This window comes from Colossoma macropomum, unplaced genomic scaffold (assembly GCF_904425465.1).
Source record: "Colossoma macropomum unplaced genomic scaffold, Colossoma_macropomum, whole genome shotgun sequence".
Lineage (NCBI taxonomy): Eukaryota > Metazoa > Chordata > Actinopteri > Characiformes > Serrasalmidae > Colossoma > Colossoma macropomum.
The window spans coordinates 24896512-24916023 of NW_023494806.1; the positions used below are offsets into that span (position 1 = coordinate 24896512).

The 19512-nt window shown below is 39.0% G+C and overlaps 1 protein-coding gene across 1 annotated transcript in view; it reads right to left on the reverse strand.

Moving 5' to 3' along the window:
• Positions 1-2243: 2243 nt before the first annotated feature.
• The window catches only part of antxr2a (ANTXR cell adhesion molecule 2a), a 64937-nt gene continuing 47668 nt past the window's right edge, over positions 2244-19512 (reverse strand). The window contains exon 17 of the mRNA XM_036598049.1: positions 2244-5480. Coding sequence (XP_036453942.1) covers positions 5442-5480 — 39 coding nt within the window. The 3' untranslated portion in view covers positions 2244-5441. The remainder of the gene's footprint in view (positions 5481-19512) is intronic.

Here is a 19512-nt window from a genome sequence, read left to right on the forward strand (position 1 = left end):
ATCTTATTTTCAAGACACACTGAACATACAAGCAAAAAACAAATTTTGCTGAATTTTTATGGAGGCCTTTCTTGGGCTCCAAAGAATTTGATGGACACATCAAATTTAAGGCTGTACTTCATCAAACTACTTTAAAAAGGAAGATCAGATTGAAAGAGTGTAATTCAACATTAACGCCTCATAAGACAACCATCAGAGGATGTGAGCACTGTAATGATGAGGTGTGCAACTCTACTAATTCAGAGCACTTTTCCAGCTTGAGCAGAAAATTTCCTCCTTCGATGTAATGCTGCATTAAAGGCGGAGGGTTATGACTTTAAGCGAAGTTGTTTTACTACCAAAGCCAGGTGCGTGAAAACTAAAGTCACGCCTCATTTGGGGAGGCAATTGGCTCGAAAGGTGTCCAGAGGCTGTGAGAAGGTTTTAGTCACACGTGGTGGGGTATGAAGTTTAGTTAGAGAGCAAGATTTGGATGAGAAAGGGCCGCACATTCAAGCAAAGGCTGTGAGTGAGGTTAACACGGGCCTGGCAGGGGTGGGTAGGCAAGTATGTGCGTTTGGGGGTGGTGGGGGGTCAGTGACAGGTGTAGTTTCAGTTGGATAAGACTCTCAGTGGGTACAGTGGCACCCTGGCAGACAGGGACCTGCATGAAATTAGGTCAGATGGGGAGAGGAAACCTAAGAGAGATGGCTGAGGCAGAGAGAGGAGCTTTTAATGTTCATTCCAGTGCCATTGCTTGTGTAGAACAATGCTGCCCTAAAAATGCTGATAGCATGGCACTACATATAATGACTACTACTTAACCTCACTATCTGGAAAAGGCTTGTCTTTATTTTTATTGTTTTTATTTTAGGACAATTTGAAAATGCCAGGTGTTCTTTCCATTGTGTGAAATACTTGGAAAGTATAATTTTTGCACTGACTTCTATTAAAAGTTAAGAATTTTTTTCCTTCTGCAAAATTACCATTTTGGAGATACAAAGGTTTGTACTGATGGCAACAATAAAATACATATTTAATACTACATATCGCTGCTGTTGGAAGAAAACCTTGTGTCTACAAAATGACAACTTTACAGGAGAAGGAAAAACTATACTTTACTTTTAATGTAAGTCGATGGAATTTTTTCCAAATAGTTTTGGGCCGTTTCTTTTGGTCTATTCATCATGAAATTTGAACACAACATAAGGGGCAACAGGCATTTTCAAATTATGTCAGAGACTGAAAAATGACAAAAATGGAGATACGAGGTTTTGTTCCGACAGCGGCGATATACTACTACAATGAAAATTTATACAAAAACAGTCTTATGCACAGGTCAAATTACATATTTTGATTTTCCAGGTTAAAAAAAAAGTCCACACATCCTCTACAGGGAACAAACCTCTGCAAACTGCAATGGAAAAGTACTATTTATTTGGGGGGAAGAAAACTAAAATGTAGTATATATATATATATATATATATATATATATATATATATATTAGTGTTAAATTCAACAAGTAGAAAGAAACTGGGCACTACAATTTGCAGAGGTATGTCATATTTAAGTAAGACGTGTAAACTTATTTGCATTCAACAAAACATTTAATTTGACTGGGGGTGCCCAAACTTTTGCATAAGACCGTACATATGATTAATGTGGACAAATTTACAATACAAATGCTTATGCACTACTACATATATGGCTGATACCACGGCATAAAACTACTGAGTTGTGGGCAACTTTATGTACTGGCGAAATAAATTAACAAATATATAAATATTGTTATATGCAATACAATATTGTAATATCTCAAAAATAAATATTTTAACATTTTGAGAAAATAAGTTTCAAAATGATTCAGTTGACAGATTTTGCCCTCTCTTCTTCAAGTGCATTTCAGTGTTAATTAAATAAACTACCAAAAAACAGAGAAATTGTTTTAACATTATACTCAATATTTAATTCTGTATATGCTGTTGCTCTGGTGCACTACTGTATTTAAAACAGGTCAACCTGCAAATCCTACTATGAAATCAGCAGATAAGTAGACAGATAAGCAGATATTTCAGCATAAATGTGCAGAATTAAAAGCATATGAAAATATGGCTTTTAATATCTTAATATTATTGCTATGTGTTTTAAGCTGTACAAATGGTCAGCTAAGCAAAGTGATCTGCTTATGTGTGGTGACTGATGAATCAGTTAACGTTCAGTGATACCATCTGGGTGCTCAGAGAGAGTGACCGCAGCAGCGCTTGACAAAATATGCATTTATTTCATACAAATGAACAGAACAATAATAAGGAAAAAAAAGTGATATCATTGAAGCGCCACGCAGAGCACTGTTACTGAAAATGCATAACAATGTTCTGCACAGTGATTGTGTTTTAGCACAAGTGAAAACGTCTACTGTATCTATAAAATAACTGCACAAATTATAAAACTATCATTACTAACACGCATAATAATAACTAAATCATTCTTTAATATTTCTGACACAAAATGCCTTGCAGCTCTAGAGTTCCATAGCAACAATTAATGAGGAAAAGAACTAGAAGAGAAGAATATGAAGAAAAGTCCATTAACTGTGTGGCATTTCAGGCTGGAGCTGTATTTGCATGTCTGGTTACATAGCGGCTATTCACTTTCCACTATGCACATTTTTACACTATTCTCTAATGTTTCTATATTACATTTTAACTTATATCATGCATGAGGTGTAGCAAACCTACTAGAGGGAGTGCTGATGCGTTTTGATGCTTTTTTTTGTTGAAAGCACATTAAAGTGAGGAGCATTGATTTTGAAGTTGTTATACATTCAGTGGCCAAAGTTCAGTGATACGTTTCAAATCACAGCATCGTAAATAACATATGGACAAACAATTTTACCTCCATTTACATTAAAAAGAGGTACTGGTTACAACATGGCAAAATACAAAATAGTGCACATATTTTTGGCAGCATTTAAAAATTTCAAACCAAATTTTGTTAAACTGACTATGTTAATATAAAATATATATTTTTTTACTAGCACTTTTCATTTAGGCTTAATAGGCAAAAATGGCCAGGACACAAATAAGCTACTGAACTTATCTATTAAAGAAAGCTTGTCATGTTGTTTTTACATTTTGATATGTTTGCCAGTTTTAATGAGTATAAATATAACAACTAATCAATCATGACAATTTCATGTTGATAGTGCTCTTTACAGAAGGGTGTACACAAAAAAAATCTAAAACAATTTTTCTTGCAAATAGAAAAGGTGCGAAACAGGCACACTAGGCATTTTAGTTTGTCACCTTCCCCTCTCCATGTACATTAATGTGCACACAAAATAAGGGAAAAAAACAACATTATATCATTAACATAAATATAAAACAATATAAAAATGCATTTAAAAAAGAAAAATAACAATGGGAAAAATATTTAATAGGTAGAAAAAATACAGAAAAACTTGTATAATTAAAAAAAAATCTGCAAGCTCTCCGTGAGGACACTTCAGAAGGCTAAATTCTACTGCTGAATTCTATGCGGTGAGTTAGTACATTGAAAAGCTGTGTTGTGACCAATATGTAAATAGCTCATTAGTAAGGGTTAATAACAGTCCTCCGATTCCTGACATAAGGCAGAAAAACACCCTCTATCTGTACTGTACAATATCTCATTTGGCGATCCGAAAAAAGTGTATTGCACTTTTTAAAGTGCATATGCGGAAGGATTTCCTTTATTAATAATATGCCACATCTTGTTTTTTTTATTTGGGGCTAAAGGAATAATTCACAGCTCTTACAATTGGAGACGAAGACAACAAAGGAATAATTAGGTGCTTGTGTGATGCCCCTACTGTCTGGTGCACTTGCATGCCCAGCCGAATGCACCCTGTTCCGTTTCCCCCCTCAAACTTGATGGTTGTTGAACTTATTTTTAGTGTCATTTGATAAGCTTCCCTGCTTGCACCGAGACATCCCACTGACCCAGCCACTGGTCATTGTCTATACCGCTTCCCGTCAAAGCCGGCGCGCTTTGTCAGATTTCGACTCGAATATCCATTTCGCATCTGAAGTAGCGTATCGAAAGTGACTGGATCGTTCGAGCCTTTTTCTTCAGCTGCCGCCCCTCGTCCTCCCCCCGCAGTGTTTCCGCCCGTGCTAGCATAATTTTGCGTCATGACAGCACACCGGCCGAATCCACAACAGAATTATAGTGCTCGCCTTTTTTTCCTTTTTTTTTTTTTTTGGTGTGTGTGCATGAGGAGGGGTGGACAATGAGGATAATTTCTGGAAATGAACAATACTTATCCATCCGTCGCCCCCTTTCCTTTCGAGTTTTGGATGGAAGGGTTCTCACGTTGCCATGGCGGCGAAGCCTTTCTTTTAATTCTCAACGATGGGGATACAGTAGTAGGTCATTCAATGTCAGAAAGATGAGCAAAAGCTTTGCAGGCTGCTGCTTGCTGTTGCCTTTAATTATTTTAATTAAACTTTCGTCGAGTGAACTACTGGGTTGAGACGCTGGGAGAGCCTCGGAGAGAAGCATGGCGAGACAGCTGTATCTATGTCTTAAAAACTAGCCGCGTTTACGAATTGTGAAAGTCAGAAGCAGGCTGCAGAACGTTGGAAGGGGGGCAAAAAAAAAAATCCACACCAACTACCATGTCAAGGTCTTGAAGCATCTGTCCCTCAAAAAGTAGCCGCAGTCCTTTGGTCACAGGCTGTCTTGCGGTGCAATAACGCTCTATTAATTTTTAGGTCCCGAGCACACAATGATAGAAAGGTGTCTTCACAAACTAAAGGGCAAAGTCTTATTGCGTCCAGTACCTTAGGGCGTTCTGTCTACAATTTGTCATGCGTGTGCACTTCTCAGTGTTAAAATGACAAGATCTCCAGTCAAAGACGTCCCGCCAGGCATCGAGCGAGAGTGGACATGGAGAGGCTTTGTGGTGAGACATTGCCAAAAGGCACTGGACTTCTGCACTCCCCGAGCCTACTGGGATTATTTCTACTTCCACGCCAACGGCAAACAGCCTCTACTCGTTCTGTTTTTTTTTCTTTCTTCCCTTTTTTTTTTTTAAATAGCCTCCGTCTGTGTCCATTAAAATTATTTCCCCCCCCCCACAGAAGGCACAATATGGTCAGAATATGTTAAGCCTTTGGTGCGCACAAAGCGGCTAACCAAATCCGACACAAAATCAGGCACTTTTTGATGTATTTACTTTATCTGCGCTAAAGCACGACTCAATCCTCCTATAGCAGCTCGAGGGATACAATATAAATCATTTAAAGAAGATGAAATGGTTGGGGAAGGCCAATGCTTGGAATTAAAAGAGCCCTAAACAAACACGTACTGTGCTATGGACAAGGTATATCATCTACATCAACAACAAAAAAACCTGACATATTTTCCTTGCACCCTCCGAAATACTGGATGTCCACATATTTCAGTGATTGAAGGCTGTCTACTGATGTTGCACTCGGTTGAAATTCATACACCGTCCCTGCAAGACAAAAACAAAGAGAGAATATATTTAGTGTTGGTGCTTTATTTAGATTTAGATCAAATTCAATTTTTCAAATATTCTTAAAAAATTCTTCAACAATAAAACTGAGAATGAATTTACAAGCTATTTAGGTTGAAATGAAATTCAGGATTATTTTGAAGTCAAATGTGAAATTAATTACAGTTTACAGTACATATGTGAATGTCATAAGTTGCATAAAATGTGTGATTTGTATTTATATTTTTACATTTAAAAAATTATCATTAAATTAAATATAAAACTACCATATTCACCTATGAGATTTAGAGATACAATTTACTTTGAATTTCTGAAACCTAGAAATCAAAATTATGAGAAGTGCTTTCCCCAAAATGAATCTTGGAAAAATAATAATAATAAAAAAAAAACCATTAATGTATTTTTTGCAAAAAAATCTTCACTGTAGCTACAAAAATATATTCCAGGAAATGAGTATTACTGTATCTGTACATATCTGTCCATTTCTTGCAGACCGTAGACACTTTCCTGGCCACAGCACACAGTACAGGCCACTGGGGGGCTACTGAGGACACTAGGACCACTGGCACCAAGAGGGAGCTCTCGCACAGCTTATTCTTAACACTATACACATACACACACTAAGTGGTCAGCTGAACCCAAGACTGCTCTCTCTCTGTATGTTCTGTGTATGTATACTGGCTAGTACAATTTACACAAATCCTCTTACACGGTTTGAGGTTAGATTACAGTATCGTGAACAGTTTTACTTTTAGCTGTAAAACTTTTACTTTGGTGCATGGCATGAAATCTAGCCGTCTCTTCGGTCAAAACTCTCTACTATCAGAATCACAAATAAGTCAAGATCCCTTTTATATTGGCGTCATCTGGCCTACTTTCCCAAGCGCTAATGAACATTGGACGAAACTCAGGCAATGTCACGAACACGGACTATCCGCGAATGGTGGGCTTTGCGTCATCCCTCCACCGTAAGCCGCGTGAGGCAGACCCTCTGCGCTAGATCTCGCTGTGTCAACAAATAAGGCACATCAGATGCTGTTTTGGCCGCAGCCAACAGCACGCCTAAGTTCACTGGATTTTGAGGACTTTGAGGTAGGCACTGAGAAAAGCTGCCTACCCCCCCTGCACACAATGGCTGTGAACGGGCTCTGCTGAGAGAGCTGACCAGGTGCGGTACAATACGGTCAGGCCCTCCCCGCGCCACTCGCTCCAAGGCAGCAGGCTCGGACTTGGCAGTGACCGCTTTACTCCATGCCATGCCAGGCTGAGATGGGCAAGGCCCACCTGTGCCACCAGACTAGAAGGACAGTGGGCTGTGTGTCAGTTTTGAACGCTGTTATGCCGTGGCGATGTTGTCAGACGGGTGGCTGACTGGTCCATCAGGTAGTTGGAAGTGATGTGGATGGATGGATGTTGAAATATAGGCTAATTTCACCACATACTATGCACACAGAACTCTGGAGTGAAATCTTTCATGTCATAGACTTGTGAACATGGATGGTGTAATTAGACCTACAGAGTGAAAACACATGAACAACTGAACAACTATGTCATTAACTGGCCTGTAAAAATCAGTGGGATCCAATGGCATCATTCTAAGTAGAAAACTTTAGCAATTTTGACATAATATTCTGGTGCACACTCTGAGATTAAATTACAAGGGTAATTGCAGTGGAATTATTGAGTTCATTGAGTTTAACAACGTGTTAAAAATCTGTTGGTTACCATAACAAGGTCAACAGGTCAGTTTGTGCAGATGTCTCCTTTTGAGACCCTACATGTATTATAAATAGTGATAATTTTAAACTTTGCCTATTTATGTTTCTGCTTGGACCCTGATGATTGCTACTGGCAATGTAATTTGTAGACAGTCGTTTAGCTCTCACAGCAGTTATGACACACATGTTCTACATTAATTTCAGATAAAACTAAATGAAAACTGACTGTCCTGATTACAAAAAGTAATAATTTATGCATGTGTACCTTTTTTACCCACTGTTCAAAAGCTAACTTCACTGTTATCTTAACTGTGATTGACCTATAAAAATTAAACATTATCTGTGGGTTGGCTGTGCTGTGTTTGGGGGAGAGGAGGGATTTTCTCTCAGAATTATTTGCTGGCAGGAGATCTCCCTAGTTCCTAAAATTAAAAACTTAAAATTTAAATCTACACTTTTCATATATATGTATTCATTCATACAAATAGCATTCAAAACAGGGAAATTTTGCTTTACAACTTTGCATGCATAAAAAATTTGTCTTGCTAGGCCTAGTGCCAAGAAAACAACGGAGAGCAAGAATGTAAGTGACAAACTAGTCATTTTCAGGGTCTCCACTTTCTGCACATCCAGTCAGACATATTGAAATGGTATACAATTTATTTATCATATTGTAATATTCAACAACTTTATCACACAATGCGTTTTTTGGTCCAAATCATGCAACCCTCATTTGCACCACTTACCAAAGGCCATAGACCATGCATGCTGGCTTTCTATACTTTATATATAGTGACAAAATATTTTACATTCCAGCATCATTATGCTACATGTTTGATGGGTGCGTAAAGTAACCATCCATTCAAGGCCAAAAAACACTAATTTCTACTGCAACTAGGCTCTGAATACAGCACAAGAAAAGAACGTTCTTTCCTTTTCCAGTGTACTGGCTTCAAATGTCTCAGCACAAAACCACTCAAAAGGGACAAGCAGGAGAGCTCACAAGAACACAGAGCCTATTAAAAACTTGACAAAACACTTCATTCCCTGGTCAGAAAGTCTCTCTGTAGATCAAGCCATCTTAAAAGGAAAACACAAGTTCATCATTCATTCAGTTCATCAAGAGCCTCCCCCTCTCTGACCCCAAACATATGCTACACCTATTTAGATCAGTCCAACTGAGACGTCATGTTGGAGATCACCAGCGCCTTTCTATCTCTGATCTTTGGAGTGTTTTCTCCATGCCACACAAGGCTGATGGCCACTGAGCTTCAGAGAGACATGTCCTGGGCTCTGATTCTGCCGTGTGCTCGGGCAACAGTCCAATAGAGAAGCCTGTGTGTGATTTTGCATCTCATCTCCTGATAGCCCGCGCTCTGGAACAGCTTGATTCCCCCAACGCTAGAACTCCCCGAGGAGCCGTCTTGCACTTCCCCTGCTCAAAAAGAGTGAGATCCAGGAACCTGAGGGTGGAAGAGTGCGTTTGGATCCTGGCCCATGTCCTTTTGAGGATCCCCTCACTATAAAAATACTTGAACTTCCATCTTAAAATGGTTATTTAAGACTTACGGAATGATAAACAATATCAGTATTTTGGAACAAATACAAAAGGCAGCTTTGCTCAAACTAAATTTATGTTCTATGTAAACTGACTCAAGGTACATCTTGTGATGCACATATTCTTACATAATTTCAAATAAAGTGCTCAATATAACATTATGGGTTTGCAACAATGTTTACTGCAACAGATAAAGAGGAGAAAAAAGATTGCAATGTTTGATTTTGGTCGCGCTTCTCTCTGCAAAATCTGACAGCACAGCATGAAGAATCAACTCCCCCTCCACATATTGAACACATTAAAAGTTCAAAATGGGACAGAAGTACAGCTGCAAATGGGCTGATACTAAGCGCCAGAATGTGAGCAATCCTGCACTCTAGAGCTGAGCCCTCACTATCGTTACGCCCATGGTCCACATACGGCCCACATAGCACTGCCATCTGGCGTGGTGGAGAATCCGAACCAAGCCAAGACGGCCAAAAACATCACACCTGCTGACAACTTGGATTATTCTTCCAGTCGTTAAAAATGACAGGCACTGAAACAAAAAATGCATTAAATCATGAAGGAACGGATGACTTAGATCCCTTGAAACCCCTTCGAAAAGGGGAATTCCACAAATCTTACAGAGTCAGAATATTTGTGGTGGTTAATAGGAACCAGACCTCTGAAGAGTTTACTGCCTCTACAAGCTACCTCACAAAAAGTTATTACATTAAATGGTTACAAATATGTTGTCTGAAATCTGAGACATTGTGTTATAATAGTTTTCCAGTGAAGTTTTGACCTAAAACTTATTTTTTGCTACATGCAGGACACTATCAATCAAAATAGTGCCAAAAGAAAACTTTTTTCTCTGATTTACTACTATTTTACCACCATCAGTATTACATATAAAACTCAGAAGACACATGTAGGTCCACTATTGGTTTGGGGTAACAAATAAAATGGCTATATTTATGTTGTTGAATTGCGACCCCTGGGGCCAGACTCACAAAAGAAAATAAATCTTTCTAAGTGAGCCTTTTTTAACTACATATTTGAGAAAAAAAGTTAAGATCCATTATTATTCTTCAAAAATGTTCATTTCTTTTTCTAACTTTTCTCTTAAGAACAACTGTACAAAAAGGTGGTGTTCTTGAAAATATTTTCTTAACCTTATGGCAGTCTCACATTTGTCGTAGATTGAAAAAACTTTAAACCTCTTAAACTGTAACTTCTAACGAGTTTCACAAAATACAACATAAATCCAAGGAAAATTTTTCCTGTTGGCTGTTTCCTCCACCATCACGTCTAGGTTTCGATGGCAAAATTTTTAAATGTTTGGTTTTTGTTTTTCCTTCATTTCTCTGTCCTCGGGTGTTGATATAATTAAAACATTTTTTAAAAACCTTAGATTAAAATGGAAATATGGTATAATTTCAGGTAATCTGTAAAATGCAATATGGCAAATACCCTGTAGCATATACACAAAAACAATTCAAGGGTTTATAGAGAAAATAAATAAGACATTCTTAAGAGAAGGAGTACGAGAACTGCGTTTAAGAACATTTTTATGAGCTTACTGTTTGTCTTAAGATCTTTCTTAAGTTTTCTCTCAAGAAAGTTTTCATGAATCTGGCCATTGTAAAGAAATCTGAGTGTGTAAATTTCTCTACAATTAACTATTTCACATCATACTTCAAATAACTTTGTTTCCATCTCAACCAGTGAATTAAGCAGAAATAAAAAAACCTGGGGAATTCCCCTTGTCATTCATGTTCAGAGATCTATAATTTACAAATGACAAACTTCTTATTTTTAGACTTCAAAAGCAGCAGAACCACGTGGCTCTGTAACAGACCCCACAAGACCTAATGGCATCACCTGTAGTTTCCTTTAAAAGTGAGTGTGTTGATTTATACATGCTGGTAATCCCTGTAATTCAAGTCCTGAGCCACAATGAGAAGTCTTTCAGAAGAGCTTCAGCGACATAATTTACACGGACATAAAACTGTCCTTCCTACTGACATAATATTTACAGCGGAAACCTTTCACTGAGGAACACCAGCTCAAATCGAATCTTCCGGGTAAATAAAGTGGCATATGATCAACAATCAAACCCTGATGAGTCCTGGACTGACCCAGGAGACAAGAGTCGAGAGTGATGCTTTTTAATCTCGAGCTGGCAATAAAAATGCTACGCTGGCATCCGGTGTCATGCTGCTTGCATACAGTTCATCACCGGGCCTGCTTTTTTTGCAATGACAACAGAAGCTGTGTTGAGGGTAACTGCACAGAGTCATTAAGCACTGCTCAGCTATCCCTCCATAAGATGCATCAGATCATCTATCAGTGATGGACTGTTCAGATGTTTCTGTTGGTGCAGTGACCAGAAGTGCACTCTCTCTATAGATGTATGGATGCTACAATCTAATTAGTGTGAATACTCCTTTTATAAGTAGTTTTCATAAGAGATCATGGGACGAAAGTCTAAACAACAGAACCTACCAATCAAAAAAAAAAAACAACATATTTTTGCAGTTGACCTGTGGGGGCAGTATTGAGAGTCAGAGCAGAGCACTTGGCACTGTGGTTACTGGTAGAAGCAGCTATATACATTTACCTCACACTACCGTTCAAAAGTTTGGAATCACTTGTTCTATTGATGGTAACTGAAATTATACAAAAAGGTATAGAAACCAGAAGAGATTTTAAGGTTTGTGCAAACAAGCAGTTTAGTAAAAATGATAAACAAAGTATTGTAATTTATAGGAATTTCTTGTCAAGTAAACTGCCTAAAGATTTGATTCATACTTCTTTTAGGTGACATACCCTGGATATTAATTTAATTACAACTTCATTTAAGATGTTATACAGCTTTCATATATGACTACATAATCACTCACAACTTTCTGGGCACATCCTAATCTTTTTAGTTTTCCAGCAGCTATTTGAGACCTATGAGGTTATAGAGTACTGTCATCACTTTACAACAATTTTATCTGCAATTAAAGCAGTTTTAAAATACTGAAATTAGTTAATCTGATTAAATGGCAGTGAATCTATGTCAAATTGAATATGAAATATATGAAACAGAGTCAAAAGCATCTGTTCGTCGTTACTTGAATACAAGAAAAATGTAAGTGCGTGATGGATTTTCCAACAAATCAATGTGTAGATTTGCAGCAACAAAAGCAGTAGCACATAGTATTCATAGGGTTTAGACCTTACAACAAAGCACTGAAATTTTCTAGAGAAGATAAATGATAGGTGTTGACTTTGCACAGCTTAGGTGAGGCATGAGTAAAAAGGACATCAGGGCTCTGCATTAGGAGCAAACAGTCTTTGTAAGTGATTAAGCACCAGCAGGGCGGCAGGGATGCTGATTCAGTACCAAAGGGAGGAAGCTTGCTTCCTTTAATCACTGCTGTGGTGGTCATAGAAAAGCATATGATCACAGAGCTGCAGTAGAACATTGTCAGAAAAAAAGGCTTTGTACAGGTACATTTTCGTTCATCAAGGTTCAGACAACACAAATGTACCCTCAGAGATACAACAATGGTCTTAAGGACCAACTGTGTATCTTAAATAAGTTTTAAAGGGATACTTTATTCTCTTTCCAAAGGGAAATGTGCATACTTGTACATTTGCAATGCTTTAAAAAACAGTGCAGAAAAAGCTTGGAGAACAGTATGGAGTCAATCTAACTTAAAAAAATACAATTGCAATGAAATATGATACAATGATCTTCCCTTACTAAAAGTAATGAAGACATACCCTTGAGGGTACCACCCCAGTGACCAGAGGGATACCGCCTCAGTGACAATTTAGTAAGAGTACAGCCCACTTTTCCTACCATGGAAAAGTGCATCAGGTCAACATTAGGAACCATCGATCTTTAAGAGATTGAGTGATTAAGCACCAGCAGGGTGGTGGGGATGCTGATTCAGTCGCAAAGGATGAAAGGTTGCTTCCACTGACCACCACTGTGGTGGACACTGAAAGGCGTATAATCACAAAGTTGTTTCCTGTATATTTGATTACAGGTAAAAGGACATTTACAACAATGGACCGCTGCAAATGAGTAACAACGTGAACGCATAAACTTAATGTGAAAGCACAGAAATTGTAGCTTCCTCTATGAAACTTCCTGCTTATACACCCATCAACTCAGCCTAGTAACCCGGCCGCCACAGACCTTTCCTATGAAAAATGCGTAAGCCACAGTAAGCATGCAGATGTTTCCTGCTTGCTACCTTGCCTCTTTCCCGTTTCATCGGAGTAGGTTCACATCACTGCCAGCTAACAGCTCTGGGCACTGTCCCCTGGTTGTTTGAGAGAAAATGCCAGTCGTTTTGGCGGAGCGCGGGCGCTCACAGACGGCAAAGGCGGGCACAGATGGCACTAATGGACAAGTGGAATCCAACAGAGGGAGCGGGACCGAGTCGCAGTGGAGCGCCATTCCAAATAGCTGCGGTGGAAGCCAGGCCCCCACAGCCGGCTTCCAGCGGGGGCTACTGCTGCAGCGTCTCAAGCATAAAGAATTTAAAGTGATAAAATAATCATAAAGAAGGCAGAGAAGTGCTTTGGAATGGTGCCAGCAGGATCAGATGGAGCAGAGACTTGCTTAAACATGAGTGCCAATGTGGCCACACTAGAGGCAGCAGGAAAACTCTCAAGGTGGGAGGGACGTTAGGGTGACTTGTTCACATCAAGCATCTTCATGTGAAAAGGTTCTGTGCCTGAAGTTTATCTCTGAAATGGTCCTTGAAGCCTATAAACAATCCCACATCTGTTCTGGGAACTTGAATGTGGTAAAAAAAAAATGTGGCGCTCTTCCTGGTAAATGATCAAAGTGACTTTGGTTAGACTGGAACCATCGCTGGTTTGGATAATGAAAAATAACAAGTGTTAACTTTACAGAAAACCAGAAAGAGGATAAAATCAACAAAAATCCCCTGTGGGACATTGGGAAGGTGCTCCTTCTACAATATCACATTTTTATTTCTACTTTCTGCCATCAGGAAGACAAACTGTAACACTTCCTTCTTGCTTTTCTGCAAGTTGTACCCAGAAACAAAGTGGGTAGGGGTGTGCCCACATCTAAGTGCTACTGCCAAGTCATTTCACGTATCTGTATCAGTGTAAGTAAACACATCTGCTTGAGTATGTCTCAATACGGCTGCCTACTTCCCCTCCTCATTTCCTCAGAGAAAGCTCACGACACTGCATATGAGCATCCGAACAAGGCCGCTAGGCTCATCTGTACTTTTTCATTTCTGGCCTGTCTCTACACTTCACCCTCTGCAACTGCCTGGCCTACAGTCAGGCCCCCAGACGCGTTACACATTCAGCTGCACAAAAAGCATAAGTTTCCATACTGTCTCACAGTCAAAGCCAGAGCACACATGCACAAAAACAGGGGGTGTAGAAATAAAGCAGGAAGATGAACATACAGTTTGGGTAGTGTGCAATGTTTTACTTTACAAGGATGTTGCATATTTCAATGCATCCCTGCAGTTTATTGAGGACACTTCAGGTTCCAAACCAGTGATTACAGATGCATCCTTTATGAAAAAGACAAATTTCTGTCTAGGTGGTGATGATATAAGGTGTCCTGTTTTAGCTCTGTGTTTATTAAACTATTACTTTCAACAGTCTGTGTGATCTGGTCTACCAATGCATTTACACCACAGGCAAAAAGTATATAATTTCTTAGAATTTGGTTGCATTTTCTGCTTTTCACATCCCAGTTACAAATTTAGACTCATCAGTCCACATTACTTCACATCTCATCCAGTTTCGTGTTCTAGTGCAAATGTTCTTCTTTTTTGTCTGTTTCCTTTTCTCAGTAACTTCTTCTTGACAGTTACACATCCTTTCAGACTCACAGAGCTGGAAACTCCTGTTTCTTCACTTTCTTTTGACATTCCACTTCCTTATGCAAGTGGATTCAGTCATATCTCTACTTTAGCCATTTTACATGCACATGAGATAGAAATCTGGATATCTCTCTCTTTAAAAGCTGAAAAGTTCCTTTCAAAAACTCTCTTATCTCCCCCTTAGCCCAGCTCTAATACTCCTACATGCTGTTTGTGTTTGCTTGTGTTTGTTGTAAGTGGCATGTGAGGAAAATCTGTCACATGACACTAAATTTCTGCATAAATGTGGAAAAAAATTCCTCCGCAAAAAAAAAAGTTTCCAATGAAGGTCTTCGCAACATTTCAGGCATTGATAAACAATTTTTTCAGGTGAATGGAAAAAAAAGTTTTGTTGATATTCCTAATATCTTACAGAAAATTTCCATTTCCATAGCCGACACTGAAAAACTTTAAAACATTTGTTTTAAACACATTAAAACATTTTGGATGGAAATGTAGCTACTGTCACCTTGTGTTGGGAGGACACAGCTGTAACTCTGTGTATGGATGGAAGAGTTAAAGTGACAGTAGTGTGCACAAAATCAAAGAGTGGACAAATGTTAGTGCTACAGGCATTTGAGTAATTTTATAAAAAGTATGTGTCCAGCTTTTTTTGACAATAAAAAATGAATAACTTGAACTGGAGTTGTGGAAAAACATGCAGATTTCTTTGTAAAACTGAAAGCAGGTCTCTTGAAAAGAATGGAAGCTGTAATAAAAGTAAAGGGTGAACACACTAAATACGAAAAATGTGATGTTTAGTTGTTGAGGCTTCTGCTTATTTTTTTGTTAAATATATGTTTTCTTCCATAAACGTATACTTAGTCTACTTATTGGCTGTTTTGACTGGATACTAAGCATGAAGGGTGGTCTCATTTACTAAGCCAATAAACAGAATGCAGTATGTCATCACAGGTCAAGACGTTATAATCAGATTGATTAAGTTGAGAGGTAATCGCAGGTGTAATGTAAAATAACTGTGTGTGTGTGTGTGTGTGTGTGTGTGTGTGTATGAGTGTATCAACATACTTGTGTGCATGGGCCTCCCTCTCTGCCACCACAGTCCCCCCTTTTGCCTTCCACCAGCGTAGTGGCGGGCAGGGGTCACATGCGATCTGGGCGAGAGGGAAGAGCGAGGCATGCGACAAGGGGAGCGATAATTGGAGGGAGCTGTCAGGACGGTGCAGTGGCGAACGACAGCAAAGCGTCCTGCCATTTGGACGCGGCGGCACACGCGTGCCAGAACGCCCGCCCTCCCGTGGGGTGGCACGCATTAAAGCCTGTGATGAGGCTAATTCGGGCGGAAATGGCTCTGGCACCCGGCCTACACAGGTTCCGCAGGGTGACCTGCCAGTGGAGCCCCGATGTAAAGGCAAATGTACAGCTATTCATAACACCTGATGTGGATCTCAGGCCAACAATCAGCATACTAGGAATGGGTTTTTCAAGGAATACTGACTGAGATGCTGACTGAGTATCCTGTGAGCTACTCTTTCCTTTTTAGGATTACGTACGACTTTACTGGACCTCTGTCTAGTGTAATTTCTACTGTAATTATAAAGGCATGTTGTCAACATTAAATCTAAATAGATGAAAAATACTGTACACCAAAAAATCATTCTTATGCTTATGCATTTTTACCAATAATACACCAAGAATGCACTGTTTATGTCTAGCCAGATTCAAAATCTATCCACTCTTATGATACTGCCGATTATAACCTTTTGTGTAATGTCAAGGGAAAATCTTTTCTCTTGAATTGTCTGGAAAGGTCTAAATAAGAACGTCCTGTAACCCTCACGTACCACACTTTTTTATTTCCTCTGAAAGTTAAGCATGAAAAGCTAACCTGGATTTACGATGTTGGGGCGTCTTTAGAAGCAGGTTCACGCCGTTATTCACTGCCAAAAATTTTACCTCTAAATTACAAGACAGAAAAAGTTTTTATTTATGTAATGCCATAAAACACAGGAGTGTAAATACAGCCAGGCTGCTCGTGCTGCTATGCTCGGTGGAAAGCCTTGGCGATAAAACATCTTGTTATGTCTACTGAGGAAAATATGCTTATCAAGCCGCATGGTAATGTAAGCAGTAAATAACGTGATCGCTGTGCGGGCACGATGGAAATCTAGCAGTGTGAAGCCGCTCCGGGCTACGGCAGGATTATGGAGGAGCTGTGGGGCTTTATGTAGACCACAACTGTGAGAATTGGGTTAATGTGACCTGAGCTGGTCAGACAACGGACTGGTCAGGGGTACAGAGTACAAGAAAGCAGACTCGTAAGCACACAAATAATACATTCACATACCTCCATAACACGGGTGAATGTACCGCGAGCAAAAAAGTACACTGGCATGTAAACAGACAATAACACGTAGAACAATATTAGCTGTGGAATAAAAGATGTGTGAACACTTGTTTGTGTGTCTGAAGGTAAACAAACACCAGCCTATTACATACCACAGCTGATCCTTTGATACTGCAGTGCTTCACCAGTTGTACCAAGACGCACTATGAAGAAATGTCACTCTGGTGTTAAAGGTAACTCGTTCTGACAAAGAACCTGACCAGGGACTGTCTCATTTACACCATCAGAGTCTCCAGTGTTTATAGAGATGTTCACACTCCTGCCTCTTTTGTTCACCACCTGACACAGGGACGTGCAGTGACCTTTATTCCAAAGACTGCACTGGCCTCCTGGAGAGGAGTTTACAGAACAGGCCAGACACCAGCCGTGGCATTGACGGTCACATTTCTCTTTACCTATAACCCTCATATTTGCACTGCTTAAAAACAAAGGTGCCAACCGGGTTCTTTGGAGTGATGCCACAGAAGAACCGCTATTGAAGACCCTTTTAGTGGACAGCTCTTTAGAGTAAATGAGACGTGAAGAACTCATTTGAAGAATATCCACACAATGTAAAGGTTAAGCCAAGAACTATTTAGGAGAGTGGTTTTCACCTCCAGTCCTGGCAAACCTGCACAATTTCAATTATTCTTTGCCCCAACACATCTGATTCAGCTCGTCAGGTAATTACTAAGCTCTTCATGAGTTGGACAGAGAACACCTGAAACTGTACAGAGTAGTGAACCACAGGACTGGAGCTGAAAACCACTGACTTAGGACCTTTAAGAATGTGCTTCCATTTGTCCTCTCCTTGTTTCATAGACACCATAGACACCAACTGCTCAGACAATATTTACTAAACTCTAATTACTCAGGTTCAGCCTTCAATTCCTCACTCTCATAACTTACATATTAGTTTCAAGGTAGTGCCTAAACAATATATAGTCGTTCATGAGCTTTAAAGTCAAAATGAATCAGTAAACATAACGCATTTTCCATCCATACCATGATTTGTTTCCAATTAAAACACTATTAGCAAGGGTCTCTGAACTAGATGAACCTACCGCTTGATGACTGAAGGGAGTGGTGGGAGGGGACAGTGAAACATGATTTTATTAGTCAAATGTTATTTTTCTCCGTCCGCTGGGGCATGGTGAACTTTCAGAGATGTTCTAGAGGTGGCAAAAGCCGCTACACTTCACAGATGGGAAAACAAGAATTCTGTCTTTTAAATAGTATGGTATGATGAATCATGCTTAACATGACCAAAGACATGGCTAAACAAGGTTAAAAAGAAGGTCAGTTTTGATTTCAGGTTGACTTTAAGATTTTATTGTTGAAAGAATATCATCTGAGTGCTTGTTTTAACTGAAATAATAAAAGTCATGATGTGCTTGGAAACCTCACACCTCATTATACTATAACCTATTACATTATCACATTCAGGAATAACATAAACAAGAGCCCTACTTCATATGGATGACTTAACCCAAAGATTGAAGGAAGAAACCAAGCATTGAACCGATTATCACAATCACAAATGGTTTTATCAACCAAGTAAGAATTTACTCTATTAAGGGGAAGCTATAAGCTTTCAGAAAATTTTGGAAAACTGGACACACCCTAAGGTGTAATGGCTGGTGCTATAGTGTGTTTTGTACTGTAAATGTAAATATATAAATTTTATTTATTAATTCTTTTTTACTCATATATTTGTTTTTTTCCGTTAATGTGTAAGATACTGGGGAGGGGAAAGACTTGTGTGTGTTGTTTTCTCAAAATGTTAATAAAGATAATTAAAAAAAAACTTTACAAGCGATATCTTGGTTGATATAGTAAAGGAGAAGGCATAGCAACAGTTAATTTTTTCTGGATCTATCACTGACCATGAGGATAAATATGACGCAAAAATAAAAACGAAGTATTTCCCACTGGCCTTCCGAAAAAGCTTCTTCTGATAATTAGTAATCACTAAAAGGAACTTACTGAGATCATCCAAAAGAGGACATGAGCAAGGACAATTCTCTGAAATGTCCAATGTCCGTGCCCAGTTTTGGTTAATCAAGTAAGTGTGGTAAGAGTCCAGAGTGACCGTAAAAAAATACTCACCACAAGTTTCAAAAAACAGCTCATTTCTTGATTTATTTCATGCAAACCGTATCAAGACACTAAGATTCCAATACAAGAACATAAGTGAACTTTTAAACATGTTGGGTTATGTGATATCCTAGATTAATACCAAACTTTTTTGGACCAAGAATAGATTAAATTATTGTAGAAATGGAGCTGTTGAGCTTCTCTGGTTAAACATCTTCTGCATTGGATGGTAAACTTGTGACATTCACAATTCTGTTCTTTATACTTTCATAGCCAAATTTAAAATGACAATAAACTACGACCTAAAAAAGGACAAAAAAAACTCCACCCTCCCCCACCTCCACCCAAACCCTATTAACCATTTACTACCGTTAAGGGTGGGCAAAAT